General features: G+C 40.2%; 2 protein-coding genes and 1 non-coding gene across 15 annotated transcripts in view; 1 reads left to right on the forward strand and 2 right to left on the reverse strand.

Annotated features, from left to right (window-relative positions):
- The window catches only part of LOC109472910 (YTH domain-containing family protein 3-like), a 7,315-nt gene extending 1,011 nt beyond the window's left edge, over window positions 1–6,304 (reverse strand). The window contains 6 exon segments of the mRNA XM_019772776.1: window positions 6–328; window positions 331–451; window positions 453–830; window positions 5,657–5,742; window positions 5,880–5,904; window positions 6,061–6,304. Coding sequence (XP_019628335.1) covers window positions 6–328; window positions 331–451; window positions 453–830; window positions 5,657–5,742; window positions 5,880–5,904; window positions 6,061–6,081 — 954 coding nt within the window. The 5' untranslated portion in view covers window positions 6,082–6,304.
- A 226-nt stretch (window positions 6,305–6,530) lies between these two features.
- Trnag-ucc lies at window positions 6,531–6,602 on the forward strand. Its single transcript has one exon. It is a non-coding gene; the product is annotated as a tRNA-Gly (tRNA).
- A 706-nt stretch (window positions 6,603–7,308) lies between these two features.
- Window positions 7,309–12,804, reverse strand: part of LOC109473002 (pumilio homolog 2-like) — a 31,123-nt gene continuing 25,627 nt past the window's right edge. For all 13 annotated transcript variants that reach the window (XM_019772877.1, XM_019772875.1, XM_019772873.1 and 10 more), the window contains 4 exons: window positions 12,180–12,305; window positions 11,574–11,695; window positions 10,852–10,966; window positions 7,309–10,620 (listed from right to left, as the gene is read on the reverse strand). In XM_019772877.1, the coding sequence (XP_019628436.1) occupies window positions 10,411–10,620; window positions 10,852–10,966; window positions 11,574–11,695; window positions 12,180–12,305 (573 nt within the window). In that variant the 3' untranslated portion in view covers window positions 7,309–10,410. The remainder of the gene's footprint in view (window positions 10,621–10,851; window positions 10,967–11,573; window positions 11,696–12,179; window positions 12,306–12,804) is intronic.

The raw sequence follows: 12,804 nt of genomic DNA on the forward strand, positions 1-12,804 counted from the left end.
CATGCCGGAGGGGGCGGGGGTGCCTGCTGAGGGGGTGGGGGCTTCTTTGGAACATTTTTGCCGTCCCAGGTTCCAATGTCCATGTTGTGTTTGATGGGCGGAGGCGGCATGACCGCCCCGGACGTCCCGCCCGCAGTCTTAGGTTTCGCTTTCGGCTGCGGGATGGCGGGCTTGCTCGCGATGGAGGCCCACGAGACCGGTTTAGACGGCGCCGTGGTGGTGGTAGCTGACGTCCCGTTGGTCTTGGCGGCCGAGCTAGCGGCCGTAGCATCCCCGTGTCCAGCCTTATTCCCGTTCTGACTCCCTGCGGAGCCTGATTGTGCCTTGTGTCTGAGCCTCCGAGGTAAGTCCAGTCAGCCTTGTCTACCGACTTCATGCCGTGTCCGGGAGCCTTGTTAGTTGGTACGTCCGTTGGTCCGTTACTCTGGTAGGGGTTGGGTCCATTGTAACTCGGACACGGGGGGTTGGTAATAGTCATACGCAGTCTGGGCCTGGCTGCCACCCCCGCTGGCACTTTGGTTCTGTCCCGATCCCTGGGGCCACCCGGAGCTGCCCCAGTCCGTCCCACCAACCGGTTGGGGAAAGAAGCTGAACCCAGTCTGGTTAAAGTACGGCGGCGTGCTCCCCAGGGCATTCCCAGTCGGCGGGAACATGGCGTCCTGTCCGTAGTGCTGCTGGTCTCCACCGTTGGGCCAGCCGAAGGACATGGGGTCTCCCGTGGACCACTCCGTACTGCTGAGGTACGGGAAGGACATGGAGGGGTAGTAGCTGGGCATGTACGGGTCCGACATCGAGGTGCCGTGAGCCATCGGCGTGGATCCTGCGTAGGCCTAAAGACAAACAACACACAGTCAGGTAGGGCAACAACAAAATGCAGAATTCTGTCAAGTTTCTCCCCAAAAAATGAAGCTCCCTCTCCTCAAAATCCTAGCACATCTCCCAAAATGTTAGAATTTAGGGTTTTTTCTTAGCATTTCATGAAAAGTTGCTGATTTTTTCAATGATCCTGCGTAGGCCTGCACACAAACAACACACAGTCACTAAGGGCAACAACAAATCAGTGATTGCAGAATTCTGCTAAGTGTCAAGTTTCTCCCCAAACAATGAAGCAAGGGTGCTCCCCTCTCCTCCAAATCCTAGCATATCTACAAAAATGTTTACATTTAGGGTTTTCTCTTAGCATTTAATTAAAAACTGCTGATTTTTCATCAATCTTTAGAATTTCTGGAAGTCTTTGAAACTTTTTTTTTGCAGATTTTAATTATTGTAAGTTTCTCCATTTCCTTTAATGCATTTTCCCTACTGGCACCTAGCTCGTAGTAAATAGCTCCTAATTACTATAATGAAGCATACTAATGAGCAAAAAGTAGGACAAATAGATTTGCACTAAGGCCTAAATTTTCATGTTTTCCATAACAAAACAAGTCTATATAAATGTACTTCAGTGTAATTTTATTTCATTAAGTACATTTAGTACTTTGGACGTGTACCTAGATTTTACAAAAAACTGTCATCTCTTTCCCAGCTTTGTATCCCCCTCCCCTTGACCACTTTTTGGAACAGTCCTGAAAGGTCACTAGTTGCCTAGCAACTAGAAAGGACAGAGTACTTCTTGCCATCCAGGTGTGTTTTGACAATAAAGCTGACAAAACACTGAACATGGGCTCCCACAATACATTGCAAAACACACATACACTGATACAGGGCCTGAAATCTATTTTCCGAACATGAGCACTGGTGCCCTAACCCAAAAATTTTAGGTGCACAGAAAAAAAATCCCCCAAGGGCAAAACACTGGGGCCTGTCAGGGATTTGAACCCCAAACCTTTAGATTCTCAAGTCATTTATGCTACCCACAAAGACCACCTTGCCACTAGCCTCCATAGCATGCCAACAACTGGGGGGTTTCGGGGTCTTCGGGAGCTTTTTTTGTGCTATTTTCTGATTGCATGTAGACAACATAGCCAGCCTGGTTGAATTACCTCCGTTTTTAGAACTGAGCTAATCAGAAAACAGCCGAAGACCACCAAAACCTTCAGTTCTATAAGCCTGCTACGGAGGCTACTTGCCACCCTGTTCTGTATATTATTACACACAGGATACAAGAAGAGTCCTAGAGATAGCTTGATGTGAGAGGATCAGCTGTAGTATGAGCTGTGAGTGTTCTTGTGCCATACTCCAGACTGTATTACACCAAAGGAGGTTTCACTCAGCATCATAGTGCAGGGGGGCCCAGGGGGATTTTTTTTTAATCCCAAACTGTTTTATTTCATAACAATTTCACATAAAAGAGAACACATAATAAGATTAAAACTATACATAATTCAGATGTTCATTCTGAATGTCATACTTTGTATAAAAAATAATTCAAAAACTTATTTAAAAAAAGATAGATTTTAAAAATGGTAGAAACATATTCCTCCATTTTATTCCATTCAAGTAAATATGTGTACCTTTTTCTATTAAAAAAAGAAGAAGCTTCTATTATATGTAAAAATATATAGAACCCCCCTTCCCAACACTGGCCTCTTCAATATAATTAAGAACTTCTCTCATGTTATACTTATAGAAACTTTCTAATGACAGTGCGCCGTCTGGTGCACTAATAACTCTGAGTACTTTCCTATCAAACTGCATACATAATCATCCACCCAGGTGTTAAAATACCATCCTCGCACCTATTAATTTCAACATCTCACTCCTAAAAAAAGATAGATTATAGTAAACTTGTAATATGGAGAAGCTAGTATGCAAGTCACGGTGAATTTCTATTCAACTTAGTTCAAGCAGTTACCAGATTATGTAACAATACCTGAAATTTTATGTTGTGAAGCTCAAGTTTAGTTCATGGTATTGGATTTGTCATACAAAAAAACCTACTGTACTTCATGTATCTCATATGCTCATGTAAAAGATTTCGGTTCATATAGTCCTGTTCATATTGTCATATAGTCCTAAATTGATTAGACCCTGTAAAGTGTTTTAATCCAAGGTTTCTGCGTTTTGGGAGAGTTAAAAAAATTAGACATTGACATAAAATCCCTAGGAAAAAAAGCAACAGAGCATGCCATCCCAGTTTCTTTTCAAGTCCTGCACTACTTTGCTGCATACAAAACGTTCTAAAATCTCCCTGCATTTCTAGGAAGACCCCAGACTTTGGCCGACATTTTTGCACTGAGCTCTCATATTATCAGGTACAAAAGGCCAGACTTTGGACCGTACCAAAGGCAAGGTGTGGCAGGTGTTGCCGTTATCTTGTGTTTTGTAAACACGGGTATATACAGGGCCAAAGTCCAGTCGATCGCACATTCTTTGGGACACGTCATCGCAATACCAGGTACAAGTATTTACCTTTTAGATTGGGCGCAATTATATTGATCAATTCAGACTTATTCTAGCCAGAATACTCTGAAGTCTTAAAACTTTTTCAGTGGCCTCTACACTGTAAATTCATCATTTCATGACACACCAAACATGTTTATACTTTTAAATGTATCATTTCAGTGTACTTACTATAGAATTGTTTCACCTGCAAATTTAAAACATCGTAAAAATGTCCTTTTCTACCTCACTGTAAAATATAACCCCCACGTAAGTAAATGAATTTACAGTCGTTGGCCCCTAACGTTCATATCACTTCAATCTCACCATTTTTCACAGCTTGCTCATTCAAACAGCCTGATTCCAGATGTGAGTGGACTTTTAAGTACAGAATAATTTGATTAGGAACGTATTAGGCATGAAAAATAGGCAAAACGTCACAGTATGTTGATGACTTTCTTGTACTGATAATAGTGTTCAATGCTGAATATTTTACCTTGTTACAAGTTATATAACCTTTCTGCATATGTATGTGTTGAGTTTCAAAATGTCAGCCACATATTTAAATGACGCCGCTGTTGCAAAATTAACAGTACATACATGCATACATCATATATACATATCCGGGCTTTGACAGTCTGTGACAAAATTACTAATTTATGCCAGTAACCCTTGAAAGTTTTGACGTTTTTCGACAACCAGAAGAACTTCGTTCACAAAACTTGAACTGGAACACAAATTTGGGTTTCTAGGAGCAAAAAAGGAAGTTTAAAACACTTAGTAAGCCTAACAATTCATGCCACAAAGGGCCTTTCCCATATGGTTACTGAAAAATTGTGTCAAAATGTGCTTGTTAAATGCTTGCACCCATCTCACTAGTGTTGTTTATCATATTGGAGTGTTAAACTCAGTGATAGCCAGGAATATTTGAATCTGCATGTATAATAGTTTATGCAACTCCAGTCATGCACTCATAGTTTATAAACATCAGGCAAAATTATTGGTCTGAGACTTCAAGGTTCAATCAACCAACTTGCTTTCAAGTTGTTTGTAAATGATACATGTATTGATGCATCGTTTGTTTGGGAATGAAACAAAGCGATAACCTAAAACTTTGAGAAAGTAAAGCTTTATGATTTTGTTAGTCTGTGTTGCATAGATGATTCAAGAACTGAAACTTGTACCTAACTTCTTTAATTTCTATAAGCTTTCTCACTTTCATGAAAAAAAAACAACAACTGAAAACCAGGATTGCTGTTGCTTATAACTGGCATTGTTTTCAAATTCACATATTCAAGATTTTTTATTTTAAATAACACATGGCATTTAATGATATATCAAGGATGTACAAAATCTATTTCATTTTACTATGTTTGTGTATGCATGCCTCACTGATTATTGTCTGGGAACTTTTGGTAACCTATATAGTAAAAAAGTATTGTTCAAACTAATTTGATGTAAGTAATTACTAGTTGTCTGCAGGCAAAATATGTGCCCCCCTCCCCAAAGTTAGCCACTTCCTTTCTATGACTAACTTTTAGAAGTCGTGGGATGTGAATTCTGCAATTTTGTTTTATAAATGTGGTCATAATAGCAAAGTAAAATGTTTGTAAAATAACTACAACATAAATGAGATTTTAATATGTGGATGTTAAAGCTTAAAACAACTTGTTGACATAGTACTGTAAAATAATTTGCAAATTCGCGTACAACAAGGGGATTTTATTTTGTCAAAGATGACTCAAAAGCAGAAACGTCATCATCATGAAATTATGGTTGGGTTATTTGAATTTCATAAGTTGGAAAGATTTCAAATAAGCTCAACATTTAAGGGTAAATCTGTCAATTCTTTTCGTAAAGTTTAGTCTAAAAAGTTACAAGTATGGTAAAAACTTGGAGTTATGTAAGTGAAGTTTCAGGTGCTATTTTTCACCAAATTTCCTACATAAACGTATTCGTGCAATAATCAAAGTAAAAAAATAGGAAAAAATTGGGTAAAAAAGAGGTTATTTTTTATGAATTATGAATGGGAATCCAACAGTTGTGGGTCAATATCTGACGATCATTTTCGTAAAGTTTAGTCTAAAAAGTTACAAGTATGGTAAGTTTTAGGTGCTATTTTTCATAAAAATTTCTACATAAGGGCATCCGCTTACAACTGAACGTAAATATGTGTAAAAATTGAGTAAAACTGAGGTTATTTGTGATGAATTATGGATGGAAATCCAACAGTTGTTTGGGCGGGAGGGTCCGCATAGTTTTACCGGGCCGGAAAGCTGAGTTGGCCCGGGCAGCTACCGGCACTGGTCACGCCGAATTACCGGGCAAAACCTACCTGTCCAGTTTGGTTGTTGTGAAGGTAAGGCTCGAATTCCTCGCCTTTGCCACTCTCCTTCGGATTCACGGGTCCATTCTGTGCAACTGTCGTTAAAGAGGAGACAAAAAGGGGGAGATTTTGATTAAACAAAACCTGAAACGCAGACGTAATTTTCGTCACTACCAGGAAGCTACCACGCAGACGTCAGAAAAATACGGCGGTAAAAAAAGTGAGTTCTCACCTTTATTTCCTTGTGATTTGGGCCTCTGTGGTTGACAGCACGTCGGTTGAGAGGGGAAAGAAAGAGCACAACGGGCTGTTAGTGGTTCTTGCGGAAATACGTGGGAAAAAACTATCTGGCAACGCAGGGAGACAGAAAAAAGGACACGGCCATATCGACGGCCGCCATGACACATACATACCTGATCGACGCTGGCAGACATCGTACGAAAACGCCGTCTAAATCCCCCTGAATCCTCCAAGTTTCCCAACAGAAAAAGTCTCTAGTCTGTAAAGAAGTGTCCTGCGGTGGGCTAGCGGCGTTGGAGCGTCGGAAAATCCTGGGAAAGGGGAAGTGTTACGAAGGGAGTGGATCACAGAACAATGGCGGACCAGACATGTGCCTCGCTCCCGCTCCCACGTCACGTGACGCTGGCCTGACCTCGCTGACGTCATCAGCACCAAATTTCCCTTCTTTCCGCCGACCCAAATTTTTTCATCAACCAAAAAACGTCTCAAAGTCAAATAAGCATAATTATCTATCCACAAAACTCGTCTTTTTACTAGAACTTGACTCAAACTTTACATACAAATACTGCGTCACCTCGCAACGTGACGTCACGTAATTAAGGTAAGGGTCATAGCCTTAAAATTTACCCTGGATTCCAAGCGAGCGTTGGTGGTGTAATGGTCAGCATTGTTGCCTTCCAAGCAGTAGATCCGGGTTCGATTCCCGGCCAACGCAGCATTGAATTTTTGCCTTTTTTTCTTTAATTACTAGTTTTTCTACTTTACATTTCTAACCATCAATATCTTTTGCTCTGTCTCAAACTTTTGCACCATCTATGCCCAATTTCTCTTTTTAGTTATAACATTACTTGGTCATTCTTACCTAATCCCCAAGCAGATCTTTTGGTGGGGGTAAGACAGTGTCAAATTGGCCACTCTGTATCCATTTCCCCCACCAAAAGATCTGCTTGGAGATTAATTCTTACCTTCTTTTATTCATTCTCAGATTGTAGAATTAAAACTCTATATTCTACATGCATACAACTATCACACTATGTAAAGCATTTTTTTAAATTACATGGTTCCAACTACCAAATAATCTTATAATTTGAAGACCTGGAGAATCCAAAATGTTGAATGGCTTTGTAGAATAGAAACTGCAATGTTGGAGAGTTACAAATGCAAACCTCGGCCTCCTGAATTCCCCCCAATGTCGACCACTAATTCTTGCTGGCACCTGGCCCATTTCCATGTCTGACCTTTCCACCCATCATTCTGCCAGCCAATCTTTCCCACCCATGTGCTATCAACCTACTCTGTCCACATACACGCAAATCCACCCAAAACAATACTCCCACACCCTGCAATAGTATTCAACTTCAGCAAACATGCACAATCCAATCAACTACTACTTGATACCAGAAAGGAAACAGACACACTGGTTGATAGTTTGCAAAACACCAATGATTTTTTAATTGATACACATACAGGTCCTTGGGGCTCTAGTTGTATTTTATCCATATACAGCATGTACAGATCAGGCCCACATTATATGTATATACTGCACATACTAACACTACCATACAAAATGCTACATCCCTACTATTCCCTCAGAACCTTTATCAAACGTACCTAGGGCCTAAAATAATGTCAAAAAAACAAGCCAAAACAACTACCCTTTATATACTTGTCGGAGGGTATTATTACACCAAAGCAATTTCTTAATCTTCCGATTGTTCAGTCGTTTTTTTGGAAAAGAAAAAAAATAGCAATGAAAACTTTAGCTAAACGAAAACCTAATTTAACCTTCTTTGTCATCTACGTACCACACTTAGAAATCAATCGCTAGTTTCCGTTATTATTCGACGTTTTAAGTTTTTTTTTCCTCAGCTTTAAAACTCATCAAAATTTGGCTTTTACAGTAAAAGGCCTAGGTACCCAAGATTCAAGTTTTCAATGTACCGAATATTGTCACTATCGTTGCCAGGAAGGCAAGCAATACCAACAACAGTAACATTGCCAACTTTCTAACCCATTTCTACACTCTATTTCATTATACATGATTTTTTAGTCACGTTTACCAAAGTACAAAACATTCAACTACAGTTAGTAGCAGTAATCACAATATTAACAAGTTAAATATCAAGTTATACCGTGCAATTATTAAGGTGGATTTTCAAATTTGACTTCCATTTTTTTTTCAACGATGGTGCAAGTATCAACATACAAGGCAAGAAGCTATTCTGTTTTTTTTGTTGAGTATGAAATTTGCTATCCTCCTTTAGTACAAAGACCCAATCTATTCATCATACAGGCAAAATTAATGTACACTTTTGACAAACTATGTGCATGTGTCTGTACGTTTGTTCACTGGTTTGTACATGGGCAAAAAAGGGGGTGGGGGGCGAATAAAACTCATTGCCTAGCATCACATTTACAAATGTACAATGTACAATTTAAAGTTGCAATCAACTATGCCTTCTTCACAAACTACTATTGATATTACAATAAAATATGTATCATAATATATGTATATCATTCCACGAAAATATAAACCTAGGCATATCTGGCGGTAGCAATCTACAGGTACAAAATGCGACTGTATATATGTAGATATAAAAGTTACACGAAATGAAAAAAGTGTGTACATAACCATTGTTACACATGACTATAGCTACATTTTTACCATGTTAAGTATTAACAGTTTTCACACAAATACTTGGTATTAGTTTCTCACTCCTAAACTCCGAATATAAACCCCAAAAAGACATCTTCACAAACACCACGAGGAGGTAAAATGCACATCAAGGCATGCAAGACAACGTTTGGGAATCAAACCCACGTTTTCTGGTCCTGTCCACGCACAAAAGCGGAGCGTTATTTTTCTTTTTATAACCAACATCCAGTTTTCGGAAAATGGCCCATAAATACATGTACAATAGTTCAGCCTGGAGTGATTGGAAGCATCGTAGATTTTATGTATATTTTCCCCGCAAAGAGGAAAGCTGGCCTGTCCAGAAAAAACGTACGAACATGTACACGTGGCGAATTCAAATATACATACCTCGCTATACAACGCCAGCTCTAGAGTGACTGTACACCCAAAGTAGCCCAAAAAACACCGGGCGCAAGGTTTTTTTGTCCAGTAGTATTATAACGTACAAGTCCAGAAAAAATTTGTAGTCACAGATTTTGGTACAGGAGTTCGTATTATTCGTTATGTACACTGAGTAGATCTCGTTCAGTCTAAAAGAGGTTATTACAAAAGAAAGAAAAACAAAAAAAAAAAACACCAAAACGTTCTTGTTGCGAGTCAACAGTAGCACCGAGGGACAAGCCACGTCTTTTAACTACTGTACACTACTACAGGACCCAGGAAAAATTGTCTACCAAAATCATCCGACTGCACTTACAAATGTGTATGTACATATGTACTGTGGATCAATTCATGGAAGCATACAGGGACCACGTTACACAAAATTTCCAGTCGAAAAAGAACAAGTAATTATACAGCTACAGAAACAGCGACAGTTTGGGACAAAACTAGTACAAACACGGTAGTAAGTAAGTACACGAGGGATGCCTTTCCCAAAAGGGGTCCAAAACTTACAGGGTTTCTTGATTTTTAACAGATTTTGGGAAAACACATGCAGCATGACAATACACAGTGATCTAACCAAACGGCCCGTACAATACTAGTGGTAGATCGACTTGTTGTTTCTAGACTGCTCCTTTAGTTCACACTCATGTTTTTTTTAGTTTTGGAAGACCAGGACACAAAAAGAAGTGTCGGGAAAGAATCATTCTTTAACGTTTCGCTGGAGACAGTCAACTTTTGGCACAGATGTTTCTTTCGGTTTGACGTGAGCACTCGAGAAAGAATAAACCACAAGAAAAGCTCACTTTTAAGAAACAGAATTTTGGACTTGGTTTAGTCGACAAACCACTGCTTAATGTCTGCTGCATATGCTTTCCCAGAATTCCCTGTGTTCCCATGGCCCTCTGGGAAGGCAAATCCTGTAGCAAAGGAACGTTTTGTTTCACACAGATTAAAACTTGCCCTGCTTCTTTCTCTCCTTAAAGCTGACGCTTTTTTTCTTAAGTATTCAGACGTGTTTAAACTGCTTTCCTTGCCGTTTCTGCTGCTGCTGCACTGACTTGACAGTTCTGTCAAAAAAACTAGCATCATCCAACCTTCTGCTGCCTCAACTACTGATTTCTAACGACATTACGGAGCCGTGCTTCTGTGCACACCTCGAGAGCTTCTTCCAGGTTTCCCGTGTAGAAACCTTAAAAGTACAACTTTTACGTCCTCCACTTCAGCGCTACATGTAGGAAAAACCTTTCCAAAGAAAGAGACAACCCTGCTCAAGAGATTTCAGTCGATGGAAGTTGTTGGAACTAAAACCTTTTGTTGCCATGTCGCCCACACAACATTATTCGGTCATGTTGTTTGTGCTAAACATGTTTGGGGTGTTTGGAAACGTTGTTGTGTTGTGTTTAGTGACTTCAGGGCCGTGTTGTTTATTTGTTTATGTTGTTGTTTACAAGGTTCCGTTGGGAGGGCAAGGGATGAGGCCCAGGTCTCCGCTGTTCTTCATGAAATATTTCTCCAGCTTGGCCAGGATGTGCTTGCCGTAGGTGTACTTGCGCAGGGTCGCGATGTGAGGCCGGATCTTGTGCATCAGGATCTTACGCTGCTGAGGCTCCGCCACGTCTATCATCTTCTGTACCACGTAGTATGCAAACTGGTCCTAAAAACAACAAACAAAAGTCGGTCAGCCTAGCACGCTTGAAAATGTCAGAGAGGGAGGGAGAGAGAGAGGGGAGGGAGAGAGAGAGAGGGAGAGAGGGAGGGAGGGAGAGAGGGAGAAGGAGAGAGGGAGAGAGAGGGAGAGAGAGGCAGAGAGGGAGAGAGAGAAACATGCAGAAGCAATCATTAAGATACTAGTACATAGCATACAAAATCTCTAACAGTTTAATACCTTCATCATGGTGTATAAGGCACTGTGTGGCCCATCGTTGTAGGAGCAGACCTCGTCGATCAGCATGGCGCGCTCTGCACGGGACGAGTGGGACACGCACTTCTCCACCACGTTACTACACAGAGAACACAAACGAGTCAGGAATAACAGTGTCAGAAATACCCACATGCAGCCTGCATTCTACAGACAATTTAAGCAACCTGCAGTTTTTCAAACTGAAAAATCAGGCTATTGGCTCAATGGTGTCAGCCTCCATGGATATACTGTAGCTGCAGTTTTGCCCAAATGTTAAGATAAAATTTTGACATTCTGCAATATTGCACAAGACACTGAAAAAGTATTTCGACCACAGACTAACGTATAGAGTAGAACTGCACTGAAGTATTCTAGCTGGTGAAATCATAGCTATGGATTTATGTTAGCAGTTTTTGTGGTAAAGGATAACACAATGAACATGAGCTTGTATGAAGTTACTACAGTTGTTTCAACTGCAAACTCAAGACACTGAAGTCTCTCCTCAGTTCCTGTATAGCAAATTAGGTCTCTCTGTATCCTGTATGGTCTATGGCTGGTATAACCCCTCTTCACTGTAACACAGTAGCTTTACATCCCTTTAAACAGTGTTCAGAATGTCCACTTGTTGGTGTTTGCTTCTCACTGGTTAAAACAGTTTCTATCTAACTCTATGAAGTCCTGAATGTTAAAGCTTGACTACAACTCACCTGGCAAACTTGTGCTGGGACAGGGCCAGAACTTTCCCCCTCAGTTCGTTCACGATCTTACTCTTGTCCTCGGGGCGCCCGTGCTCCAGAACATGTTGGATCACGTAGTTACCATACTGGTCCTGGAAACAACAGAAACAATCCTTAATAAACTTTCTTTGATATGCTGACGAAGGTTAGACATCCAGGTAATAAGATACACAAGAAAACAGTTACTCAAGCAATTGGACAGTTTTTGAGAACTGTCAGACATTTTAAGTAGCATCCACTGTTCACAGTCACTGATGAAAGGTAGTGGATGCTACTTGAAATGTCTGACAGTTTTCAAAATCCACCCAGCTTGAGTAACAGTTTTCTTGTGAACACTCTTTGATTCTTAGCTGCATTTCTATTCTGTTTTTAAATCTAAAGTAACCAGAGATTTTGCATACTGTTTTGCAGTCCTTGAAATATCCTACATTAAGATTTTCCAGGTGTTAAGTTTTACCTGTACAAGTCTCTCAGTGTTCTCATGTAGTTCCTCCAGGATAGTGAGTGAGTGAGTGTAAGTGTGAGTGAGAGTGTGTGTGTGAATGTGTGTGCGAGTGAGTTAGTCTGTAATCTCACCTGTACAAGCCTCTCAGTGTTCTCATGTAGTTCCTCCAGTATGGGGATGGTCTGCTCCACCGTGCAGTGTTCCAGGATTCGCTGGATCACACGGCAGCCGTACGGATGGGTCGACAGTGCAAACACCTAAAGGAACAAACAATTGTTAGAAATATACTAGAAAAGTGCAAACACCTTGGGAAACAAGTAGTTGTTAGAAATATAAGAGAAAAGTAGCATTTGCACAGAAATGCATGATGTTACCTTCACATGTTCTAGCCTAAAAAAAAAACTTCTGCTCTGTTTAGTCTTACTTAAACACATTCATAATAAATTTAATGTGACCAGCCCCTCAAACAGGGTGTCTGCTACAGAAGCAGTTACCATGGTGACAGATGTCTGGTCCAAGTCATTGAGAAGAAGAGAAAGAGCAAAACAAGATGATGTGAAAGAAAAAAAGATTTTTTTTTACTGTTGGTGCTTTGCGTCATATAAAATTAGCACCATGTTCTTCATAAAACCTAGTAATTTCTTCACAAAACCAAGAATTTTCTTCACAAAACCTAGTAATTTCTTCATAAAACCTAGTAATTTCTTCATAATACCTATTAATTCTAGTTGCAGTATAAATTTGTATCAAAAAAAT

The sequence above is a fragment of the Branchiostoma belcheri genome, unplaced genomic scaffold (genome assembly GCF_001625305.1).
Source record: "Branchiostoma belcheri isolate BF01 breed outbred unplaced genomic scaffold, Haploidv18h27 scaffold29, whole genome shotgun sequence".
NCBI classification, from domain to species: Eukaryota; Metazoa; Chordata; class Leptocardii; order Amphioxiformes; family Branchiostomatidae; genus Branchiostoma; species Branchiostoma belcheri.